Here is a 25,995-nt window from a genome sequence, read left to right on the forward strand (position 1 = left end):
GAGCAGGAAAGCTAGATCAAATGTGGAGCCAGCTGCCAAATGGGAAGGTGGCATAAGCAGGTAGAGGATTATCCTGTTAAGCCACCACCACAGACCCGAGAAGGTTTTCAAAACAACCACAAAATTAACTTCTCAATAATGCTTCATATTCTTTTTCTACCATCTGAGAGCTTTTATGACTTCATTTCACACATAGAGTCTGAAGATTTATATTTGGATTTTTCACTTCAATTTTCCAAAACAAAATTTGAATAACAGAAGAATCATTAAAAAGTCATGCTTGTTTTTTGCTTTGGTAATTCATGAGATGTAAAACTAGGTATACTTGATTTAAATTCTAGTTTGTCATTTATTACTTATGTCATCAGAAAGATCTTATTAGGTAAGTTTGACGTTTCCATTTCATGTAAGAATATACTAATAACAGAATAAATGTTGATCATATGATTATCCACCCATGTTATCTGGAATATAATTTTATGGTAGTGTTCTGTTAGCTTAAGACATCTTCCAGAAGAACACTTGCACACATGAGGATCTTAATCGTACCTAATATAATAAGTCATATACATCGCTTTGGTCTACTATCATCTGCTATGTGACTCACTAGAACGATTTTTCAATTTTTATAAATTTTGTCTCTGCAACTGTTTTAAAACTCTTTTCAGAAAACAACACAAATATCTATAAAAATATTAGAAAAGGGCCTGGCATTCATGCACCACATTTTGCCAAGGCTATCTCTAATTGAATACTCAAAAATACTTATGCAACATTTACCTTAATTTCATATAGCAGTTAACAGAAGGAGATAGAGAAAATGTCAGTTCCTTTCCTGTTTTTAGAAACTGCCTTCTGGCCTTGGACTTAAAGTCTATTTATCACATTTTATGTGATTATTTCTTCTAAAGACAATGTAAAGAGGGGCTATGTGATTGATTATGAATGTGAAAGCTCATTAAATAATTCACAAAACGTAAAGCTTCGGAATACACTTGTTTCTTCATTGGCTTATGAATGAGTCCTTTCAATATCTTTCGCTCCATACTTACAACAAATAAGAGGGCTCTAATTTAGAGACAAGAAACAAATTTTTTTTTACTCACCAGAACTTTCTAAATTGACATTCTTCAGATGTGTCTTAATATTATTTAAATTTATTCATCTTGGCCAGAATTGTGGCTGGCTGACTGTGATATTGGCATCCCATATGCGCACAGGTTTGAATCCCAGCTGTTCCTTCCTTCATGGGCTTGAATGCAGCAGAGGTTGGCCAAAATACTTTAGCTCCCGCCACTCACGTAAGAAGCCTGGGTGGAGCTCTGGGTTCCTGGCCCAAGTCCAGTCCCTGTGATTGCAGCTGTGTGGAGAATCAGCCAACAAATGGAAAATCTCTTTTTGTCTGTTTTCCCTCTCTTTGTAACTCTGACTTTCAGTTAATAAATAGCAATTTAGCAAAATATATATATATTAGTTATATATATATATATATTAGTTATAGTATGCATCCCATTTGCTACAACAGGTTATTGGAATGCAGCGGTTTAAGTGCCCACTTACAACAGCAACACTCCACGTGAGAGTGGCAGTTCAAATCCCAGCTGCCACTGCACCCAGAAAGGCAGTGGAAGATGGCCCAGGCACGCAGGGCCCATGTGCAAGACTGAATTTCATATTGTGATCATGTGTTGGTTTTCTTACCCAACTGCATTAAAAATTCTAAATTTCTAATAAGTCTGAAATCATCTGAAAGACTTATTTCTGTTTTCCTTCTCCATCCAAAGTATCCGATTTTAATAAATATATGTAAGGATTGGGAAGTTCATGTTTTCACAAATTTCCCATGGGTGCTGATCCTGCAGACCTGTGGGCAGCACTGATAGAGATAAAAGTGGAGTCATGGAGAACAGAGCTTTTTTAAAATACCAGGTCAGATGGTCTGCTTCAACCAGAATTCACTACCATCACAAAATGTCCTTATGATGCTGATAAAACTTGATGCAACGCTAATAGTTGTCAAGATAACTGTCAAAAATGCTTAAGGATATTTGAAGTATGATTTTACATAAATAAATACTTGCAAATAATTTAAAATTCAAAATAATACACTAAAGATTGAAATGGGAAAAATCCCCTTGCCCACTTTTTTTATCTGCAATTAAGGATCCCAAGAGCAACTATGTCCATTTCTAACTCTGTGTTCATATGTAGCGCATAAATTACTGCTTTAATTTCCTCCATTTTTTGTATAGTATACTGTTTCATATGTTTGCACATATATACAATACTTTATATATATAACTATATATATAAAAACCATTATAAATATAATTATAAATAAAGTATTGTATATATGTGCATACATAAAATATATGTATTTATATTTTATATATGAGATATAAATATCTTACTTCAGCATTCCCTTCTGCCTCAAGCACAATTAAAACACAACTTTATTAAGCCACCATCCTCTCATTAAATTTTTGGACCCTTTTTTACATTGTTTCTTTTTTTCTAACCTTATTAATTCACCCTTCTATCACTACTTATGTTTTAATATATGCACATCAATTTATCTTAATCTTTTTAAAGTACTCTAACTCTAGTGTTTGTGTGTGTGTGAAATAGGTTTTCCATCACAGGGACAGCCCTGTTGGGGCTTCTTTCTCTTCAACTTGCACCATCAGAACTTTTAGTCCTATATTATTTTGCTTTCTAATTTCATCACTCTTATCATTTGTCACTCTTTGACGTATTTATTTATCTATTTTCCTATCTCTTGTCAAGGTGTTTCCTACCTTCTATTTCCAAATTTTTTCTTTACTATGTTTTCCTTACTATTACATTTTTACTTTTTAAGGAATTTTTTCTTATTCTCAAATTATTCCTCTTTTTTTCCCCCCACATCCAGGTCTTACAGTTCTTAAAGTTCTTTCTTAAGGCCTTTGAAAGAATCCAATTTTGATTTCATGGGAGATTTTTTTTCATGTGCCTTACATTGCTTACTTCCAGTCTCTGAATATCCTGTGACAATCTCTCGAGTGTCTGGTAAAAGAGGACTTCCCAGTCCTATGAATGAGTACAGCTGCAAAGATACTGGTATAAAGGGCCGTGTGTGGAGAAGAGTTTGCTGTGGAAGAGATTTCCCATGGCTTTCCTGAGTCTTACCTCAGAGACAGTGCACACATCCCTTTCATTTTATCTGGTTATCCAGAGGTGTCTGTAGTTCTGCTTTTTTGGAATTCTGGTTAGGGAAGACAAATATGTTAATATTGTTTGATATATAAACTCTCATGGAATCCTGATTATTTCACTGTATTTTGGCATCAGTTTACTAGTAGTCAATTTTTTTCCAATGGCCTAGGAAACATTCTTCAGATGTGATATTCAAACTTTAATTCTCAATGTATGAGGAGCACAAAGTAGACGGACCTTGATAGACCTTGAAGGGAAAGCAGGATTGCCAAACTGTTTCTTACAAAAAAAAGAGTTAATTTCTCTTTTCACCTTTCCGTAAAATTCCTCATAGTTCTCAGTCATTTATATAAAGATTAATGTCATGCAAACCATCTGCTTTCTTGATTCATTTTGTGCATTTTAATCATCTTCATTTAGTTTCCAGGGAAAGTAAAAATTATTGTATTCAATCTCCTCTATCATAATAATTTTGTACCTTAAAATTTGTATATAAAATAAGAGATAGCTCTGCATTCTTGTGGCTCACACAAAAATAAGCCCATGTTTTGTGTCAAGACTGGTTAATCTGAAAGTCATGTTTGTGATTTGGTATTTTGTAAATCAGGGTAGGAAAAATGTTCATTATATGTTTAAAATTTATGCATGAATAGATAAAATAGAAATGTGTGATTTTAAATTATATGATTGCTTATATTGGAGTTTTGGTAAAACTTTTAATTACAACTCAAAAATTAACTAGGAAAAAGAATTCACCTTTTAAAATGTTTACTCCAAATTTCCAATGTTTTTGTTTTTCTATTTTTCTTCTATTTTAATATACTAGGTTTGCTTTTGAAATTTTATTTCTTCTTTTGCTTGTAAAGTCATTATTATTCTTAATATTTTATATATACTATTGTCCTTGTATGAGCTCACCACCAAATAAGCAACAAGTTCATTAAATTATATAGAATTATACATTGAATTATACAGTCCCCTAATTTGAAAATTGTCTTTTATAGATATTTATTTATTCCCAAAGGGAAAAGGAAAAGGTAAAAAAGAAGAAACATGTGTTTTAAAAACATTTATGTCCCATCATCTTAACTTTAAAGACAGTGAAATAAATTTAATTCAAAAAGCATGTATTTCTTGCCATCAGAAATAAATACATAGGAAACAGAAGTAATGTATATAGAGATCATCTCCATACTGATGTTATGATATACATGATTTTAGAGAAGTATAAAGTTTGGGTTTTTGTCACGGCTATAAGTGAGTGATCACTTCATCCATGTGTGTAAATATGCACTATACTTCAGCAAAAATCTACATGGGATACAGTACTTAGTACTTTTTAAGTCCATAGGTGATCTATACCTTCCCCTTGTTGCTAAGTTTTAGCTCAAGTTGTTCTTATTTTCTGAGGCTAAATTTAGATGGCAAAAATGGGAGGCATTACTGAACGATGCTATTATAAAGACAAAACAGAACTTTGACACATGGAGTATTATCCTGGCACGTAGCGAGCACTCAATGGATGGTTACTAATAATATAAAGCATTCACATATCTTGATCAAATGTTACAATAACTGGACAGAAATGGCAAAATTAATTCAACTTAGAAGCAAAATTGATAGTATTATCAATATGTGTAACTTGGGTAAGTGAATACAACTAGGCAGCTCTACTTAGAGGAAGGAATGTACTGAATGAACAGTGTCTCTGAATGAAATAAACAGGAAACAGTAGCAGTTGTAGGAGAGGGATGCTGTTTTTACAGAGTAAAATTGATTTAATGTGCATTACTTTGGTCCCTAGCAATCAGTTTCTCTTGCCCATACTCAGAGAAATCACTTATTCAACAAATATTCTTTGATTACCTATTATGTGCCCGTCTGTGTTTTATCTACCGTGCAAAAGGAAATACCTCCTTTTTATGCTTGAATACTTTCCTTTTCCACAGACATTTCCACTGGGCCTGGGAGATGGGCAATTCTATTCATGGACAGATGGTTTGAGAAGAAAGGACTGGCATGACTATGAAAGCATTCAGAAAGAGGCTATGCGCTCAGGTATGAAGTTTAGTGTAAGCCAACATACTACATTACTTACTATAGTGTCTTATTGTTACTTAAAAGATATCTAGTATTTCTTGTGCACACAGAAAAGTATGTCTCACTATTGCAGGTCAACACTGGATAGAACCAAAATGATTTGAAATTTAAGAAGGAATGCATATGATGAACATCTCTTTCAATGTTAGCTGAAAGGAGGTCATTAGCATTTTAGAAATTTGTGGTAATTTACAATGCCAAATTACTTCCTTGGGCTTCTGGGGATTTATAATCTAACAGACCTATAACTCAAGCAAGGTTCATTGCTTCTGAAGTGTATCTAACCAGCAATATGAAGTATCTAAGAGGCAATGAAATTTCTAGACATTTGCAGTGAGGACAAATCAGTGGATCACAATAGCTAGGGATCTGTTTGTCAGCATCTGGACAAACATGAAGTTAATTTGAATCAAATAGGTCTTCATATGTTGTGCTGCATAAATCTGGTGGGGAAGAGTAAGAGGGAAAAGTAGCAGGAAAGAAAAAACACTTCTGGAAGGAATGAAACATTGAACTACTAAGAACAAGGACTCAGAACAATATGTAAGTAGAATTCCAACATAAGTGAATAAAGACAATAGGAAGTCTAATAACACATTCTGTTATTCAATGGAAGGCACTCTGCTTTTTCAGCTAGGTAATCACAGAAGTAGAGCTGCTGGTATTTATCCCTCAGCAGCCTTAAAATCCTGTATTGTAGGTCCACAGTAGCCGAATCTTGACTAGCCACAATGTGTGTTCCTGCTGGCCAAACTACGACATAACTTATTCCTGCAAATAACTAGAGTGAAGATTTTAAATATTTATGAAATTACTCGGTCCTATAAGATGTTCTTAGCTACATGGCAGGAGCTAAATAAAGTAAAGCAACCCCCCTCTCCTCCCCATCTGCATTAGCTCAGCTTGTCCTAAAAATAATTTACTGCTCAAAAGATGGACCACATTCAGGATTCATCATCCTTTCTCCTTGGCCATGGCCACCTGGATGTTCTCAAAAATGATTTTCTTACCAGAACCTGCACTTTCGTGTTTCTCTTGCTTTTTTCTTCTGTTGATTTGTGTTAATCCAACCATCTGTTTTTCACTGTGCTCCAAAATTCTGAAGTCTTCCCAAAATGCTGCATAATCTTACCAACTGAGGTTGTTGCACAAATTCTTAATAGTAATAATAAAATTTTATTAAACACATGTTTTGTGTGAGGTAGTTACATATATGCTTTACTTCAGAGTCAGAATAACTTTATGGGGCAGGAATTATTATTTTTTTCATAACATCCTCTTCCACTTTCCATATCCTCCTTCGCCCTGCTGTTTTTCCCTATCTAATTACAAGAGTATACTCCTTCATCAACAGTCACAACTCCATCATTCTGCTATTTAAGCAGATCATGGTATTCTACATAGTCAGTGGTAGAAAGCCCAGCATCCCATTGTTTTAAAAACATAAGTTGATAAGATTTCATAAGCTGTCATACAAAGTCAAACAGCTAGCAGTTTGCAGACCTGGTTTAATGTCAGGTCTTATAATGCTCCATTTAACCTCACTCTTTGACACAGCTTGATAGCATTTTGACAACATAGACCAATGACAAGGACACCAACAAAAGAGCAATAGCTAGGTTCAAACTCCAGTGTTCATACATACCACTTGTATATTTTGAAAAATCAATTTATGCTTCAGATCTGCTAATTTGTAGAATGGCTGTTAGTATTACAGTACACTTAGAGTAAATGGCCAATTATTTAGACAATTATAAACTGGACTAAGGATAGCTGTAAAATTGATAACCTATCTAAGCTACCTTCATGCGACTTGAAGTGGTTAACTTTAACTTATAATGCAATTGAGATATTTAAAAAAACAGTATTACCCCATGTACTTCTACCTTATACCACCAACTCCAGCTTATAGAAAAAGTGCCTGTTAGATCTTGATCCTCTGAAATTTAAAAAAAAAAACCCAAAATAAATTGTAACACAGCAATTTCTAATGACAAATTACTTATGGAATTTAGAGCACTTAAGTGCCAAAATTTATATGAATCATTGCAAGACACAAAAATAACAGATCAGAATTCATTATTTTTTATAAGGAAATAACAGCAACAGTCTGTGAAAACATATGTTTGTGTGTAGATACACACATATACACACACAAAAGAAAATGACCATCTGAGAGCTTCATATAGACCAAAGGAAAGGCTCATCCATATTATTAAATACCCTCCAAGGATGGAATTTAGTGTTTGACATCTTACTTTTCTCTGAAGTGTCTACCACCTGTGTATTTACACTTAAACAAAGGCTGTTACATTTTACCAATATTTAAATTTTATCTGAAAACTGAATCATATGGTCTGACTTTCCTCTTTCACTCAAAATTAGTTTTGAAAATCATCTGTGCCAATGTGTACAACACTACTTGGTTTATTTTACTTGGTATTTTACTTATTTTACTTGGTTTATTTTAATATCCTACAACATCCCTTTCTTGAACATTTGGGTGATTTTCACATGTTAGTTGTCACGTGTGATATCTCATGGCCCATACATAAAGACTATATTTTCTCAAGTTAAAAACTTCAGCAATAGTTTTGTATGACTAAGGAATGTACATTTCAATCTTGTTTGCCTGTGATAAACTACTTTCTAAAATAGTAAGATTTCAATATAATCAGTAATGGCTGTGATTCCCATTGCATTACATCCTTGTCAAGGACTAACATTGTTTGACTTTCCCAATTTGATGGTATTTCATAATCTTTTATATTTCCGTATAATTCTATTTTACTAAATTTTAAACAACTTGATCTCCTTTTATGCTTATTAATTATTTGATCTTCCTTACTTTAAAATTTTATTCATTTATATTTCTAATTTCTGAAAAATTTTCTTTTCCATACTGATCCGAACATGGTTGTCAATCTATTTTGGATAATATATCCTTGTTTTGGTGAACAAATTTTATCTCACTTTTTGTAGACTACATTTAAAATCATTTTATATGTGGTTTAAGCATGTATTATTTTGATGTTAAGTTCAGAATTTTTTGTTAAAGATTTTTTGGGGGAGTGAGGGAAAGTCGATTCACAGAGGGAAGGAAGGACAGAGAGAAAGATCTTCCATCTGCTGGTTAACTCCCCAAAAGATTCCCAGTGGCCAGAACTGAGCAAATCAAAAGCCAGGAATCCCCTAAGAGTCTCCATGAGTGCAGGATCCCAAGGCTTTGGACCATCCTCTACTGCTTCCTCATAACATAAGCAGAGAGCTGGATCAGAAGTGGAGCATCCAGTACACACAATGGTGCTCACATGGAGTCCTGGTGCTAGCAGGTGGAGAATTAACCAACTGAGCCATCATGCTGGCTCCAAATTCTGGATTTTTTTAAGGCCAAATTACCCTGATTGTTTTCCAAATGCCTGATCATTTTATTTTTACATTGATGTTTTCATTTTCATATGCTTAAGTGATGTAGGGGTCCAATGCTTGTTTAGTTCTGGAACAACTGAAATAAACAATGCTCAGTAACTTATTGAAAAACTTGTATTTCCTTCTACTAAGGATAGATAGAACATATTCGCTTTACTATAAAATACCATATATGTGTACAGTCATTCATTTGAAGCTTTTTAACAGCCATGAACACTTGGTAAACTTTATCATGAAGGAGCTCTTTTCTAGCTCTTTGAGACGGTATTGGCATTCTTGCGTTATGCTCTTCATGAAAATTTTACTTCCAGCTTTAGGTACACACATACACCAAACAATGGAAATGTTGGCATTGTATTGAGTCCAGTATAAATTAGAAGAGTATTGATTAGAATATTATTAGAATATCAAGGAGTTTGTCCCATGGGTTATCATTTTGTTCATTTTTTAATCTTTGATGATGTGTTTTAAATTTTATTCCCAGCTCATTTTTAGAAGAGTATTGAGGTTTTGAATGTGTACATTGTTGCTAGATGACGTATTGAGATGCCAATAATTTTTGATGTTGGTATGAATTTAGGAAATACATTTTTATTACTTCAAATCATTTACACTTAAGTGAGCTAAATGCAAATGATTACAATGTTTCGTTCATATCCTGAACTTTCATTGTTTTAGTTGTGTTTGTCCAGTTACAGCAGTAGCAAAGAACTCTCATGTTATAATGAATGCTGGGAAGCAATGGGTGCTCTTGAAGTTTTATTATCACCTACCCTTCCTTCATCTTTTCATTTTCATTAGCTATCTATATAGGAAAGTAGGCTTTGCCATGTTTACTAACGTGTTACACATATTTTTAATCTTTTAAAAATGCATTTCATAATTTTATTTCTGTATTTGGTTTTCTGAGAATTTATGAATTTTGTAAGTATTATTTTAAAACTGTGTTTAACAAGGCAAGGAACAAAAGTAATTCCGTTACATTTAGCTAAAGTCAAGGATTTTAGGCATAATATAAGATATAGTTAGACCTCAATGGATTTGCTAATAAAATGTTACCAAAAAGGTAAGAAAATTAAAATTTTTAAAACATTTATTTCCATTTGTTAAGAATGATAATAAAATGTATTATTTAATTTATTGTTTGGGTAAATTTCATACATTGTTTTTCCAGAAGAAATAAAGCTAGCATTTTTGACAATGAATTCATCATTGTATTAAATTTGTATTTGGGTCTTTGGCATTTTCAAATGTTTATCCTTGAACAGAAATTTGAATATGAATTTTTCTTCTTCATAGAATCTTTTCAACTTTTTATCAAAACATATTTCCAACTTTATAAAATAATCTCTTTTCTACTTGATATTGTTAATAAAAACTGGATTTAAACGTTTTTGGAGCAAATATTTTTTCACTTCTGGAATAGCCATTTAAATAATGCTTTAAGTGATTCTGCATTTCTGCTGCCATTGTATTTTTTAATAATTTGTCCATTCCATCTAAATCTTCTAATTTTTTGAAATGCTGATTCCTCTTTCACAAAATATGTATTTTATTTGTTTTATAGCACTAGAAAAATGTCAGGTTCATTTAAAATGTCAAAAACATTTTTCAATTGTTCAGTTAATCTTTTACATTTTCTTATTTACTTTCTAATAAGTTACATCTTTGTTTTTGCTTTATCACACTATTATTTTCTTATAAAATTTGAGAATGAATTGACTCTTAGTCTTTCTTTTATTGTTTAATAATCATTCAAGTCTCTAAATATTCCTATGAAGGCTACTTTTATTACGTTGAAGCTCTCTCTGACTCTGTGTTTTTATATGAGCTTGCTTCTAATACAGTTTTGTTTTGAAATATCTTCTCTTCTGAAGAAACATAAATCTTTAAATAATAAAATCCACACACTACTTCCTGATGAAATTTGTCACTTTGCCAATGCATATATAATATATGTATAATTGGTAGCATGTATTTCATCAAATTATTGGTGTTACATTGGCTTTTAGAAGTGGTAATAACTTTGGAAAATATTTGATAATTTTTGTAATGCAGATATTTTAAATGTTTAATGTAAATACTGAGTATGTGTGAGTGTATGTCACGACATTCAGCAGAACACTGAAAAGGGTGTATACTATCGCTGGCTTTGAGGAAACGGAGATTTTCTGAATAAAATTGGAGGCGGCAGTATTGTTTGCTACTTGCAGCTCTAACAGGAGTACTGGAACTGTTCTGCTTCCCATCAAGTCCCTCCAAGGGCTGGAATTTGGGGTCCTAGCTTTGACTTGGCTTAACATTAACTATTAATGCTGTTTGGGACTGAATCAGTAGATGGAAAAGCATTCTGTCTCACTTTCTTCTTTCAAATACAGTGCTTAACTGAAAAAAAAAAGTAAAATTTAGATACTAAGTCTTTATGGGTAGTAACAGGATTTTTTTCTGCCACATGGTATGTTTAAGTAAATTATAAGTATTATTAATTTTCAGAAGATTTTAATTATGTTTTAAAAAGCTTAGTATTTTTATTGCTTTACCATTTTGCTTTTTAGTCTTTTGGCTTTACTAGTAATTAAATCAATTTACTTGTATAAGAGTGTTGAACCCTATATCCAGGAATGCAAAGGTTTCCTAGAAATATTAAAACAAATTTAAGGCATAAACCCATGCATCTTTATAACCTTTAATCCAAATCTTAGGGCACAATGACATGTAAGATAAAATTATGCAATCAAGCACTTAATTCTTATTGCTTCCTTATGAAAATATAGAAAAATATATAAATTACATGAAAATATAAGATAATATATTTTCTTATGAAAATATATAGCCTAGTTATATTTTAGGCATGATTTTTAAAATACATTCTCTGTATGTGACTTCAGTATATTTCATTTTGTGAGTTTCACATTTTTTGAAAATTCATTGAATTTCATGTTTTAATACTTTATTCTCCTCAGTTATATTTTGTGATGAAATTGATAAGCATGGCTTTAGGATCTTTTTCAGTTGTAGATCTGAGTTGAAAACAGTGAAATACAGATTCTTTTGATCCAGTATAAAAAGGAGTACAGAGTGAGATCTGTCATTCAACATACATTGAGAATAATTGTTATTCTAAAGAGCTATCCAGCTATTTCTTTATATATACTTTTTTTTAAATCCAATATGCCTCTTAAGTAAGGATAAAATTCTGTACAGCATTCCCCTGAACTGTAGCTCTAATAATGTGTGCTGGGTGATCAAAAGAAAATGCAATTAGCTTAAAAAGCGGTTTAATTAATATTTAACATTTCTGCATTCTTTTCTAAGTTGCAAAACTGTATTGTAAAAAATATTCTCTTCAGAATAATGTGTATTTGTATTTCTGAGTTGTGCATATGGGTCTGTGAAAACATCAACACAACTGTTATTTCTAGAAAACACTTTTCTTGTCTATTCTTTTTTTTTTTTTAAAGATTTATTTTTATTATTATTTTTTATTGGAAAGGCGGATATACAGAGAGGAGAGACAGAGAGGAAGATCTTCCGTCCGATGATTCACTCCCCAAGTGAGCCGCAACGGGCCGATACTATGCCGATCCGAAGCCAGGAGCCTCTTCCGGGTCTCCCACGCGGGTGCAGGGTCCCAAAGCTTTGGGCCGTCCTCAGCTGCTTTCCCAGGCCACAGGCAGGGAGCTGGAAGGGAAGTGGGGCTGCCGGGATTAGAACCGGCGCCCATATGGGATCCCGGGCGTGCAAGGCGAGGACCTAACCACTTGCGCCACCGCGCCGGGCCCTCTTGTCTATTCTTTTAAACCAAGAAGATTTCCACCATGTTTATCAATGGTTTGGGGATTTCCATATAAGTAGGTTCAACATTTATATGCCTACTTTGAACTTTTCTTTTTGATCTTATTTCTTTGAAATATGTTATGCTTTCCTAATTATAATCAATGCTTAAATTTTACCGGAAATCTCAGAAATTCCATGAAATGACATCTAAGCTCTTTCAGTTAATCACACTTGTACATTTAAACTTCCAAGTGCTTTATTTGGCATTCCATCATTTTACCCTTTTACTCATTCACAATGAAGAATTAGCTTGAAATGTCATTATCTGTCTAACGTTACAGCAAGATCTGGAGCAGAGTGATAAGCAGGATGAAATCCTGTGGCTGCAGCAAAGACTGCAGCAATGGAAAGATCCGTTTTCACAGTTTGTTCACATCATCATCCTTCTGATCCAAACCATCAACTTCCCTCATCTATAATATTTCAGCAGCTTCCTAGCTTATCTTATTTTCTCATAGTTCTGTCAATGTCTACCAGAGTGATTCCCCACAAGTATTTCAAGATCATTTAACAGTTAAAGCTGATTATTGCTTCTACAATCCAATCCCCATCACCACACCCTCATCCCAAATACAACTTTCTTTGTACAAAAAAAACAAACAATCAAACAAAATTCGAAGTTCATTTCATGAGTGTAAGTCCCAGTCTGATTTACACTTGATTCTTTCTATCTCACCTCCTATTGAATGACTCACCGTCCCTTCTTCAATCATTCTGAATATGTTTCAAGATTTTTCAAATGCTGCCCCTGCTATCTGCAACCATTCCATCCCTTTCTTCACAAAATAAGCTCTTTCTTTCATTGCAGATGGCCACCAGATCATTTATCACTAGATCAGAAAACCTGCTGGACGCCGTGTTGTAATGCATCAATAGATGTTCCCTACCTCTCTAACTGCTTTATTTTTTCTTTCTAGAAATTATCATTCTTCCTATATTCAGACAATATATTTTCAGGTTTTACTGAGGTTTTGAAAACCATGAATCCATGAAATATAGCCAGTAGTTCAAGGATTTTAAGTCATAACACATTGAATCATTTGAATTGGTTTTTTTGCAATAATATTAGACATGTATTAGGAAAATGATGTGAATAAAATGCAGCTGAACAAAATAATGAAATTCTGCCATTTCATCAAAATGGGTGCAAAAGATGTCAGAAATCAAAGTGAAATAAAGCAAATGCAGAATGACAGATATTGTATGTCCTTTATATTTGGGAGCTAATTTTAAAAATATATGAAACCAAAAGAAAAAAAAAAAGAAAAAGAAAATACCTATGTATATCAGTTTTGCCACAAATGTAGTTTTGTGAAATTTTTATGCTTTTGTCATACCAAAATGGTGTTTTATTACTGTAGATGCAAGGATCTTTGATTATTTTAAAATTTACTTCATTTGGGTGAAATGGTCACTTTCCCATTCAATTTTTGTTTATAATTGCTGACTATATTCACACTGAAGTAGGCTCCTTTTGCCTTTAACTTGCTAAACTTCCTTTTTGGTGAACCATTAACCTTTTCACTATAAAGCAAATTTAAATTATATCATCTCAGAAGCTCACAAAATGAAGGGGAAAAAAGGAGATTAAAAAAGAAAACATTACTAAATTCTTAGGATTTTTATCTATACTTTGCATTGAATATGTTAATATAATTGCATTTCAGGACCATGCTAATTGTTGTTTATTAAGAAAGAAAGCATTGTGAGAACTTGACAAAATATAGCTATTATTTTTATCTTCTTGGACACTATCTCATTCTCCCTCAGGCTTCGTGATCCATGTTACAAAGGGTATCCGCTAATTGCTGCTGACTTCTGTAGCAGTACATGTAAAGGGAATTTATTAAAACCATTTTGAAAGGTAGGCATTTTCCCTGCTTTAAATGATTAACAGTAACCTTTCCTAGTTCCTTTAAACTACATTTTACTTCAATGCTGATCAAGAACCCATTTTACTATGAAATATATTTATTGTACATAATTGAATAAGGATGTTAACCAAATAAACTGAAAGACATAATTCACTCCATTTGTGAAAGCCTAGGCTGCCTTCAGAAAGTTAAAGATGGTATCTGAGTTGTAATTATAATGGCTTCCGTTCATGATTTTTTATGCCTGTTTTAAAAATATCCTTTGGCATTGCTTTCATTTCACCCAATGACATAATGTTGCTTATAATTATTAATCCACTATAATTTACACATCTGTGATATTCTCTCAATAAATGTCATGATAAAAATCCGTTGAGAGGTGGTCAGTTTTGGAAAGTATTACCGAAATAATATTCATTATTATTCATTAGATTAAAATTAACTTTTAATGGAAGAGTTTCTTTGACAGTTTGGTATAATAATAAAATGGTAAAATGAAAGTGAGTGTGAGCATTCTGTTGAGATGTATCATTTATGCCTAAAATTAGAGCAATCATAGCTGAAACTAAATTGACTGAAAATTGTCTTGGGAAAAGTTTCATCAATGCAGCAATATAAAAACAGCAATGTAGGATTTTCCCAGAAGATTTATTAAGCCTTAAATGGTTTATATTAAGAAATCTAGAACAGAGTAATTATTTAAAAGTTCTGTTTATCTACTTGTTACAAAACTCACTAAATCTTCTTGAGAAATATCAACTTCCCATTGGAAAGTTCACACAAGATTTATTAAATTTATTTTTACCTTCAGTAAAATTTAATAAATTGATGCCAGCTATCATAGTATTATCTTAAGTATTAATGAAATTATATAATTAATTTATCTGACCTAAAGTGGGTATTAAAGAAGCAACTTTGTATTAAAACAATTGTGTTTCCTTATATCACATGGCTTACCTCCATAAGCTTATTGCCTTCACATGTTCTCAGTTGAAACAAATTCAAAAATAGCTAGTAGGTTGTAGGTTAAATAGAAATATTTCTTTTATACTTAAAAATTTATGACAATCATGTTTTTCTGAAATTTTATCCCAAATTTATGTTTCTTTTTTAGCATTGTAATCATGCATTGTCCAAAAAAAAAAAAAAAGCACAAAAAGGCCCCTTTTTGTATGGTGGTAGTTTTGGTAACTGAAATTGAATATGGTCATAAGCCATAAAATACTTGGTATATCTGAGATGTTATATAAGTCATGATATTATATCGTGAACAAACAAAATGCTCTGTAAAGGAAGAAGGTATCTACTAAGAAGAAGAACAGAAACAAAAACAAAAACAAACAAACAAAAATCCTGAGACCTTCTGGTAAAGCAAAGGATTTGAATCTAAATGGACAAAATAGACTAAGGTTAAACTGGTTTTGTGCCTTTCAATAATTTTGCAGAATCCTTGTGCCAACTTTTGTTTTTCCCAGCTTTGCACTTTTCCTTTACAGATGTTATATGTGAAAGGAAGATATGATTTTTTGCTACTTGCCAAATACTCAATGTATCTAATGTTGATAGTTCAACTTCAGTGCTAATCATCTTGGCAGTAATATTTCTGTTCTGGGGATCATGAAGTTAACTTTGGAGCATACCTGAGGCTTGAAGTTTATAATGTAATAGCTAAAAGTCATCCTTATCATTAAAGATGATTTTTTTATTTACATGGCACATATAAATTTGAGAAAGAAGACTAAGATAATTCAAATTAGAAAATAAAATTTTAAATATTTTTGCCATAAACTAGAACATAACTATATTTCAATATATAACTTTTGTACAAAGATTAAATGTTACAGTAAAGCAAAACAAAATATGGCATTTCTTTCACAGTACACCTCAGATTGTTAACAGTTTATTTTAAATAAGCTCTTAAATATCTAAAGAAACATGCTAATATTGTAAGAGATGTGAAAAGGGGAGGAACAAAGGGAAGAAAATGATATAACCACAAGTTGCCATTAAGTTTATAGTAAGGTGATCCCTCTTGGCTTTACAAAACCATACCATTAGAACATCAACAAAGTTATTTCAACATATGAATGGCTTAGTCGAATTTTGAGAGATTGCAATGAATGAAAGTTCAGAGTTTAGTATTTTGGAGGTAATATCAAAAACATTCAAGTAACTACTTGAGCACACTTCAAATTCCTATCTGGGATTTGGCATAAATTTGTCACTACTGAGTTATGGATCTTCTTGGTTCCATTACCTAATGAATGCACCAGAACAAGAATTGTGTGTTCACCTACTAAAGCAGGGGTGTCAGCTCCAGAGGCTGACTGTAGGATCACGCGTATCAGTTGGACTTGATGCTGTTTGACTGAGTGGCTGTGGTATTTAAGTCCACTGAACATTTACAATTCATCCTGACATTTTGTAGTCACAGAGACCTGACATAAATTGTCCTTATAAATGCTAAAAGCTCAGAACTGAAATCATGTTTTCTAAAGAAAAAAATTCTGATTAAAGTTTAAGTCAGTGTGTCATTTATGAAACATAGATAATATAACACAGTGGAAAAAATAGGAATTCATAGATAAACAATTCTACAGTGTTAGGCTTAATAACATAAAATGACCAGAAGAAACAAAAGGAAATAATATCATCAGCCATTTAATTTTGATTTGAATTTACATGGTGACCAACTAACCCTTTGGGATCCAAATTCATCATTGGACCAGAACAACAATAGCAATCTACTAGGACTTAGCACTGCATTTATTATCTTGGATATAGATATTATAAGTAGAATGTGCATATGCATATGAAATCTTTCTTTAATAACAATATTAAGAAATAATTTATAAAATTGTAATGAAATTTTAAGGGCAAAGAAATTATTGGTTTCAGTTCTCACGTTTTTTTAATAATAAGCATACTTTATGCAACTCAATGAAATAGTTAATAAATCTGATATTCAAATGAAAAAGACATTCATAACCAAAAAAAGATAATAAATAAATGAAGGTGCTTTAAAACGTTTTGGAAAATTTGTTAAGATATAAGTTAACTTTGGTACAAATATTGAACATTCATGCCACAGTTTTCTATAATATATATTTTCTATGAACCTATTGAAGAGCTCCCCATATAATACAAACTGGAAACATCAAGGTCATACTTACCATGAAGAACTAGCATTTTATTACTGCTCTTTAATAGAAGGAGATGCAGAGGGAGAAAAAGAAGTCCCTTCAAACGTTTCCCTCCCCCAACGCCTAGCAAGAGCTGTGCCATGATGGAACCAGATTCATTGCAAGTCTTTCGTGTGGGTGGCAAGGACTTATGAGTTGAGCCCTCAGCTGCTTTCCCCAGGCTGTGCACCATCATGAACTTGAAATAGGAACAGAGCCAGGGCTCGAACCCTGGCACTCTGATATTGGTCATGAGCATCCCATGTTGGAATCTCGATTGATTCATCAAACGCCCACTCCCAGACTAAGCGGTCTTACTGCAAATCTCTGCTGTGCAAATCTCTACAACTTCCTTCGTTTCAGTCTTCCTATATGTGCAGAGCTTTCACTTACATATAGTGAATAATTTCATTTTTTAAGATACCCATTGAGGTTTGTCTTCTAGGCTCTCGGGCAAGGAAATATTTGCAATTCTCAGCCACAGGCATCCTATACAGAAAACTTTTTCAAACAGTTCTCTTGAAAGATTTTAGCTGCAAAATTCTTCATTCAGACCCTAAGTCACTAGTTATCTGGCAGCAATGAAAATCTGGAAATCAAATTAGAAGCAGGAATGCATCTACACCCATTTTGAGTCCTACGTTTCAAGTCGGCTGTAGGGGTAAGAATGCTCAAGTTAGGATCTCCTCTTCACATCCCAGCTAATAAGGTGGAGTTTTACACATACACAGGCATGTCAATTATTCTTTCTATTTTACTTTTTAAATGCAATCTATCTTGAATTTGTTTATTCATTTACTTTAAAGGAAGTATGGCACAGAGAGAAATAGAAAAATGGAAAATCTACCCACTAAACAATTCCTCAATTAACCACCACAGCCAGGACTGAAACTCCATCAAGGTCTCACACATGGGTTGAGCAGCCCTAGTACTCGAACCATTATTTTATGGTTCACAGGAACATTATAAACAGGGAACTGTGATGGAAACAGATAAATTACAAGACAAACCTGCATTTGAAAACCACTGTAGGTGTTTGTAACAGTGGCTTAATCCACTGCACACAATCCCAACGCTGTCGATACAACCTTATGCTAGTGGTAACAGTCACGAAGTAATATTGTCATCATTTTACTCACTGTAATTATGCTTAAATTTTAATAAAACCTGCAATAAAAGTATTAGGTTTTAATGTTGAAAAACTATTAAATATGTATGTGATAATATTTCAACTTCATATACATTTGAATGAAAAATATTACTCTCAACCACTAAGAAGATATATCTTATTAATAGACATTCGTGTTTTTTGCAAAGAATGAAACCATATTTGATGCAAGATTAATGTAATATATTTACTGAAACGGATAACTTCCTATATAGTTTTCAGACTGAAGATATCTCAAAAATTTTTAAAGAGTTACTTATTTATTTGAAATGGAAAGTTAAGTAGGGAGAATGATAGGGAGAAAGAGAGAGAACAAAATGGCTGCAAAAGCAAGTGCTAAGAAGAAAGTCTTTTAAAAATAAATAGGAAAGTGCGGAAAAGATTAACTTTTATTAAAAGTTAAACACTCTGCATTAATACACTGAGCAGCATGAAGCTGCACACTAAGAGATTTTACCTAGTCTGGAACTAACTCCCTTTTATTTGCATGGGCTTCTGCTTCAATTCTCCGCTCTGCTCATGATGAACTCGCTCTCCTTGTTTCTCCAGGCAAATATGTCACCTGAGTGAAGATAAGGCAGGCCACTGCAATCGCCAGTCAGTTCAGATTACCACAGAGAGGGAAAGCCCTTATGCAGGCTTCCTCAAACACAGCAAGACAGTTTGTTTCATTCTGACAGTAAACCGTGGCTGAAAATCTTTGGGCAGAGTAATATGGGAGGTTGATTCACAAAACGCATCAAGTGCATTGAATCACTTTCAGATATTATTCAAATGAAATCAGAGAAGATAGCAGACACTTGGTTCACACTGCACAATACAATCCATTTTTACCACCTTCTGATTGCTCCAAACAGCAAGTTCCTCTTTGAAATAAGGAGATTTGAAGCTGACATGACATGATCCAGACTGGTATGAAACAGGCTTCTCCCGAGAATCCTGTAGGAACCAGCAGTATGTGTATGTATTACAGAGAGGCTTGCTTCCATCAGCGGACTCACACAGCAGTGGGAATTTGATAAATTCTACATCGAATAGCAGAGGATGGCAGGCAAAAAGACACCAGGGAAAAGTTTGAGTTCAAAGGCATTCAGAAGGCAGAATTCCTTCTGTTCTGTGGTCAGTCTTCTATGGAGGATGTCTCCAGATTTGATACGGCTCACTAGCATTAACAGAGTAGTTTATTTTACTTAAAGTCTACCAATTTATAAGTTACTCTCACCCAAATAACACTTCATGGAAACACCCTGAATAAATCCCCATCAAATACATGGGCACCTGAAACTGACATATGAAACGGTCATGGAAATTAAAGAACGCCTTGAAAACCACTGGACGAAGAGATGCTCCTGGATTAGGGATGGAAAAGAGACCTGATCAAGAAGGATAAAGAGATCAATAGCAGATGTTGAGATTATCATCAGAGTGTCACGACCACCGTGAAGACAGGAGAATGTCATAGACTACAGATATGTGAACAGCTTCTGGAAATACGAGTTAAGTTAGTCCACTGCATCCAGTCTGTAAAGAACTGCCAGTACTGCTTAAGCTATGCCACAGTTTTTAGCACAGGTAAAAAAAATACTGGCTATCAATTGGTACAGAGTGTCACTCTTGAAGTGAAACATCTCATCTCAAACAGCAGGCTTGGATATAACTGACAGATTACATCAAGATCATAATAAGCTGTTCATATCAATCCACTTTTTCTGAGAATCTGAGAATGAAATACAATCAGCATATCTTTCAAATATATCATTCATGAAGCACAGTTATGACTTTCTTTGTATTGTTTATTTCAAAAGCTGATAGAGACAATCACTGCTGACATTAAAAGAAAGACGCTTATAACTGGTGAAAAAAAATGTTTGAGTTTCTTTGATGAATCCAGAAGCAAAACACAGTTGGAATAAAATATAGCTATACCCATGTTGCAATTAGGTGAAAGAGTTAAATAAGCTATAAGCCACAAACAGTCAGCAATATTGAACTGCAAGCTGTAATCTATCATTAATCGGAGTCAATGATAGAAGCTATAGACAGCTTTATGATAAGCAATCAACAGTCTGCTAAAAATTCTATTATTTTATACAGGATTTTATCCATATTCCTCTAGAAAGAATTACAATCTCTTATTCAAGCACTTCTTTCATTTATGCCATCAGTGTGGAGTATCATAGCTTGAACCACTCACCTAAAAGGTGAAATATATGTAATCCGCAAACGTGACTGCAACACAAAAATATTTCTTCTGAGATGCTACATTTTAGAAGAGGGCGAGGTGCCTTAAAACTCAGCTCTGAAGTAGATGTTGTGTCATAGTGACCAGGCCCTCTTCTGCAGCAGTAGCATATTAGCCTCAGAGTGTTGGTTCAGGTCTCAGTTACGTACATACATACATATATTAATTAATTAATTGCATTGGAAAGGCTGATTTACAGAGAGAACGAGAGACAGAAAGATCTCCTGTCTGCTGGTTCACTCCCAAAGTAGCCACAACAGCCTGGGCCGATCAATCTGAAAACAGAAGCTTCTTCTGGGTCTCACAGTGGGATACAGGGTCCCAAGCCCTTGAGCTATCCTCTACTGCTTTCCCAAGTTACAAGCCGGGAGCTGGATAGAAAATGGAGAGGCCTGAACAGGATCCTGCTCCCATGTAGGCCCTCAGTTACTATGCTTCTGATCCAGCTTCATGCTGATCCACTTGATAAAGCAATGAAAAATGGCTTAGGTGCTTAGGTCCCTGCCAGCATCTGACGGCCTTGTGCGTCCCTACTTGTGAAGCAGCAGATGGAAGATTCTCTCTCTCAATCTCAATCTCTTATTTGCTCACTTTCTGTGTATGTGCTTGTTTATTCTGCCTTTCAAATAAATAAAAATTAACCAAATAAATGCATAACTGTTTGAATGAACTTAATCTGTATTTGGAATTTTAATGATACAAAATACTTTTTTCTTTCTTCTCTGTTCCTCTCTTAGATAACCTGTTATGGATAACTTTTTCCTCTCAGTTTTCCAATTTTACAAACACACACACACACACACACACACACACACACACACACACAATGGACCTGGAAATGTTTGCTTTTATTCAGTCACCAAGTATTTTTACCTGTTCCATAAAGCATAAAACATTTCCTGCAATGAATATTTTATAACCTCTTACAGAACTGAAAAATAATTAGTAACAAGGGAAGTAGTATTATTATGAAGAATTTAAAAACAATTTGTCCTACAAATTCATTTTAAAATTACATCCATATATTTCAGACTACACTGGTTTTTAATTCCAGCAAGAGAAGAAATAAGTATAATCAGCCCCACATAAGTCTCACTTGTCTCAAGGTATTCTGTTGATTTGATTATCATCTTCTAAGATATTTTATTACGTAAAACATCTTTTTTTGTTAAACCTTGTCAATCCAGGTGAGATTTTATAGTAGGTAAAATTCCATTTGTGTTTTAATATTCTCTGTTAGTTTGAGAAGTTATTCAGTCATTTAATAAAATTATTAAAACATACCTAAAATTGATAGCAAGGAATGCAAACAATGTAATTTATTTTTATAAGACAAGATTCAACAGCTATACTTTCAAGCCTTATGTCCTCATGGGATCATTTTGCATTTTAAACAGTTGCTTTATTTCACAGGAGACAGTGAAGTTCATTTTCCTTAGAGATTTGATGTTTCAGCTACTGTGTTTTTGCCAATACACAACTGTGCCATCTCTGACAAAAATGCTTACAATGCTGCTTAATTTAGTCCTCAGACTTGACAGCCTTCCACTGCCTCATGCCATTAGAATTCCTAGTTTGGCTTATGGGTTTATGAAAACAGTTTCTTTGCCAATCCTTTTTAAAATCATTATGCTGTTAAGAAAGCAGAGAAATCAATAATGAAGAAAACTGAGGGAATTGAAGAACATAATGATAACAGTGGTTTCTTAAAGTGTTGAGCTTAAAAAGTAAATATTTTTAAATATACGCCATTATACTCTGAGAAATTAATGCTATTACCTTTCAAATAAACCACAAGTTTGCCTTAATGCCATTAAATAAATTTAAGGCACTTAAATACATTTTTGGTTTTCATCATTTTTCTCTTTTGTAAATTTTATGGTATTATTCATACTTTCAGAAAGTATGTTAATATACATATATGTGCATATGTAAACATAAGAAGAGCTTCAAAAGCTTTCTATCAAATGTATATAAACTTATACCAGAGTATCTAATTTTATTTTTGCACCAAAATAAGCTTATCTCCTAAAAGAATTTATTGACTAACTTTGAACGTGTACATACAAGAGATCCTAACAATGAGTACATTTTGGTAATAGTTGGTTTCTCAGTAACTTTTTAAAAAATTTCTTGTTCTTTGGGGTTTTTCAAGAGTTCTGAACTGAATAATTTTTACTTGTAATAAAAATTATAAAATGTACAGTATACACATTAAAATATGAAAAAGGGTAGGGAATTATGACAGTAAGAGAAGAAAATTTAAAATATTCATTTTTACTAAGATCTTGGCACTTGCTGTCTGTATCACAGGCTTTGTGTTAAGGCAGATTGTTTTTGACCCGAGTTTAACATGCATCCTTACTGTTTTATTCATAGTCGTATGTACAGAATGCTTTACACTGCCTGGAGATTATGGGCAACAGATGTCAAAGTGCTTTTCCTTGTCAGCGTTTATATTCACTCTGTTTCGTAGTTGTCAGGGTTCTCTCTCTCCATGAAAGTTATCACATTCTCCTTGGCTTTTCAAGCCTGAGAATTATCTTTTGATTTTTTTTGTTTCAATCTTCTCTCACCTGTTTGTCTTGCAAATGCAATCCTTCATGAAGGACTCTATTTCTACCTTGACTTCAGAAATGTATACACTTCACTCCATGTCCACTACCATTACCTTATGCCATAGCTCCACCTTTCCTCGCCTGAACTTGTAGGTTAGCAACTGCCTCTATAATCCATCATCTAGACAGTGACCAGAGAAACATTAAGGCGAGTCAAAATGTTTGTAACGAATGCCTTTTATAAAGAAGCCTATACTTGTACTTCACAGTGTATCTTCTTTTTTTCACAAACCCTTGTCTTAAAACTATATTTCAAGCTACATGAGCTCCAAGTTAATTCATCCAAATTAATATGTAGTTGGGATAAATGTGTATGAAATCCAGACTTCCTTACTGGCTTCAGAACTTTACCTTTCCTGACTCTGCCACTTTCCTGGGCTCTCGTCTCTCTATTCTCTTTCTGGAGTCCAGATCACTAAGTTCTAGCCCTATGCCTGCAACATTGCCTCAAATTCGCAATATCCTTTTACCAGTTTTCTCTTTGCACTGGGTCTTTTCTCTATCCAGAACATTTATCCTCTTATTCTCACATTTTTTAAATCTCTCTGTTCTACCTGTAGATGTTATGTCACTATAACCATATTTCTCTCATGAACCTTTGTTACATGATTTGATTAGGTGTTCACTGTAGCCACTTATTGATGGATTGGATGAACCATTTATTTTCAACACACTAGCACACAGGGTCCCTGAAAGCAATGACATGTTTGCCTCATTCACCTCCACAGTACCAGGGGGGAATTAGTTGCTCTGTTCATGAGGTATAGAAAATATTTCAAAGCACACCCTGTCCTGCTCCTCCACCACAAAATTAGAATTTTATTTAATAGTGACAAGCTTGCTTGTGATTGGAAAATCATAAATTATGGAAACATTGGAAAAGTCAAATCAATTTGTAAAAATTTCCCCCTCTATTAATACTTTAAGGGACAAGAGCAGGTTTCTTTAAAATTAAAGACACATTCTAGCAGCCTATGAAATTATTAGTCAGAAATAAAATCTCAAGCACCATCTTCTTGTATTTCAAGTAGCGGTCTGTTGGTTTGTGGTGCCAAAGATTGCTACACTCCACAAAAGGTATGCTATGGAATAAGAGAATGCAAATGGAGCAGAAAAAAAAATCCGTGTGGTGCCTTTGAACTTAAATGAAGATTGACCTTATTCATATTTCTAATGTTCATGCAAATTTTTATTACATTGAATGTTTAAGTACATAGATATTGTAAAAACACAGCACAGCTGCAATGTTTTGGTATAATAATTGGCTACTGTGCACAACTGGACATAGAAATTTAATTGTGACACTAATTTTCTTAAGAATGTTATTCAATTTTATTTCACTCTCTAACAAAATTCTATACGTTTTCAATGGTTTTTCGTAGCCCTAATTCTCCCTATTCATGGACCGTGTTTGTAGAAAGCAGATTTGTTTAGTAATATATGTTTGATCTTTCAGTAAAGTCATTTGAAAATAATAGTGAGCATTTGTAAGAATTTAATGTTTGCAGTTCAAAATGGGAATTAAGAGGAAAAATAATGAAACTATATTAACATATTATATATGCTTATCTTCCATCAATTATGTATTTATTTATCCAACCAACATTTACAGATCTATGCATCTAGTCCCTGTGCAATATTCTCAGGGTTAAACTTGAATACTATAGTTTCTATCTTAAGGACCCTTAAAGTTGAAATCTTGAAATCATTTTACTTCAAAATCAATGGACATTCTTTGCTTCAGAAGTATACTGGACAGAAAATATTTCTTAAATATATAATTGTCTTAATATGACCCATTGGGTACATTTACAATCAAAAGATGTATTTAATATTAAGAAGAGCAAAATTTGCTGTCTGTTTACATAACTATCATTGGGAAATCTGCTTTCAGCTGGTGATTGTTCATGGGTAATTTTTGCAGGATTTTCCTTAGTTTTTAAATTCTACAGTTTTGAAAATGCATGTTTAAGTATAAATATATCTTATTTGTTCTTCCTGAAACTAACTTCTGGGCATGCACCTGAGAATTATGCTTTAAAACCCTCATTCATCATCCTTTTAAATGCCTTCTTTATTCCCTTTAAAAATTATGGCTTGCATGCAGATAATGTTATCAATACAATTATATAATCTTCGAAAACTTCTTTAAAAATGCATTTATTTATATTCAAGTTTTTTGGAAAATATTATTTTATAAGTTCTATTTTCCTATGTATAGTAGTTCTATATGGTGTTTCCTGCCACTGTTTAAATTTCTTAGTTTAGTAAGTGATACATTTAAGCTTCCCAATTCTACATGCTTGGCTAACAAATTCTTCTAAATGAATTTGTTATCTAATCCTGAAGT

At 33.2% G+C, this 25,995-nt stretch overlaps 1 protein-coding gene across 1 annotated transcript in view; it reads left to right on the forward strand.

Annotated features, from left to right (window-relative positions):
- Positions 1-25,995, forward strand: part of GALNTL6 (polypeptide N-acetylgalactosaminyltransferase like 6) — a 726,107-nt gene that overhangs the window by 212,513 nt on the left and 487,599 nt on the right. The window contains exon 2 of the mRNA XM_040965775.1: positions 5,145-5,253. Within this exon, the coding sequence (XP_040821709.1) occupies positions 5,145-5,253 (109 nt within the window). The remainder of the gene's footprint in view (positions 1-5,144; positions 5,254-25,995) is intronic.

This window comes from Ochotona curzoniae, unplaced genomic scaffold, assembly GCF_017591425.1.
Source record: "Ochotona curzoniae isolate NIBS_2020 unplaced genomic scaffold, NIBS_Ocur_1.0 scaffold_4505, whole genome shotgun sequence".
Taxonomy (NCBI): Eukaryota; Metazoa; Chordata; class Mammalia; order Lagomorpha; family Ochotonidae; genus Ochotona; species Ochotona curzoniae.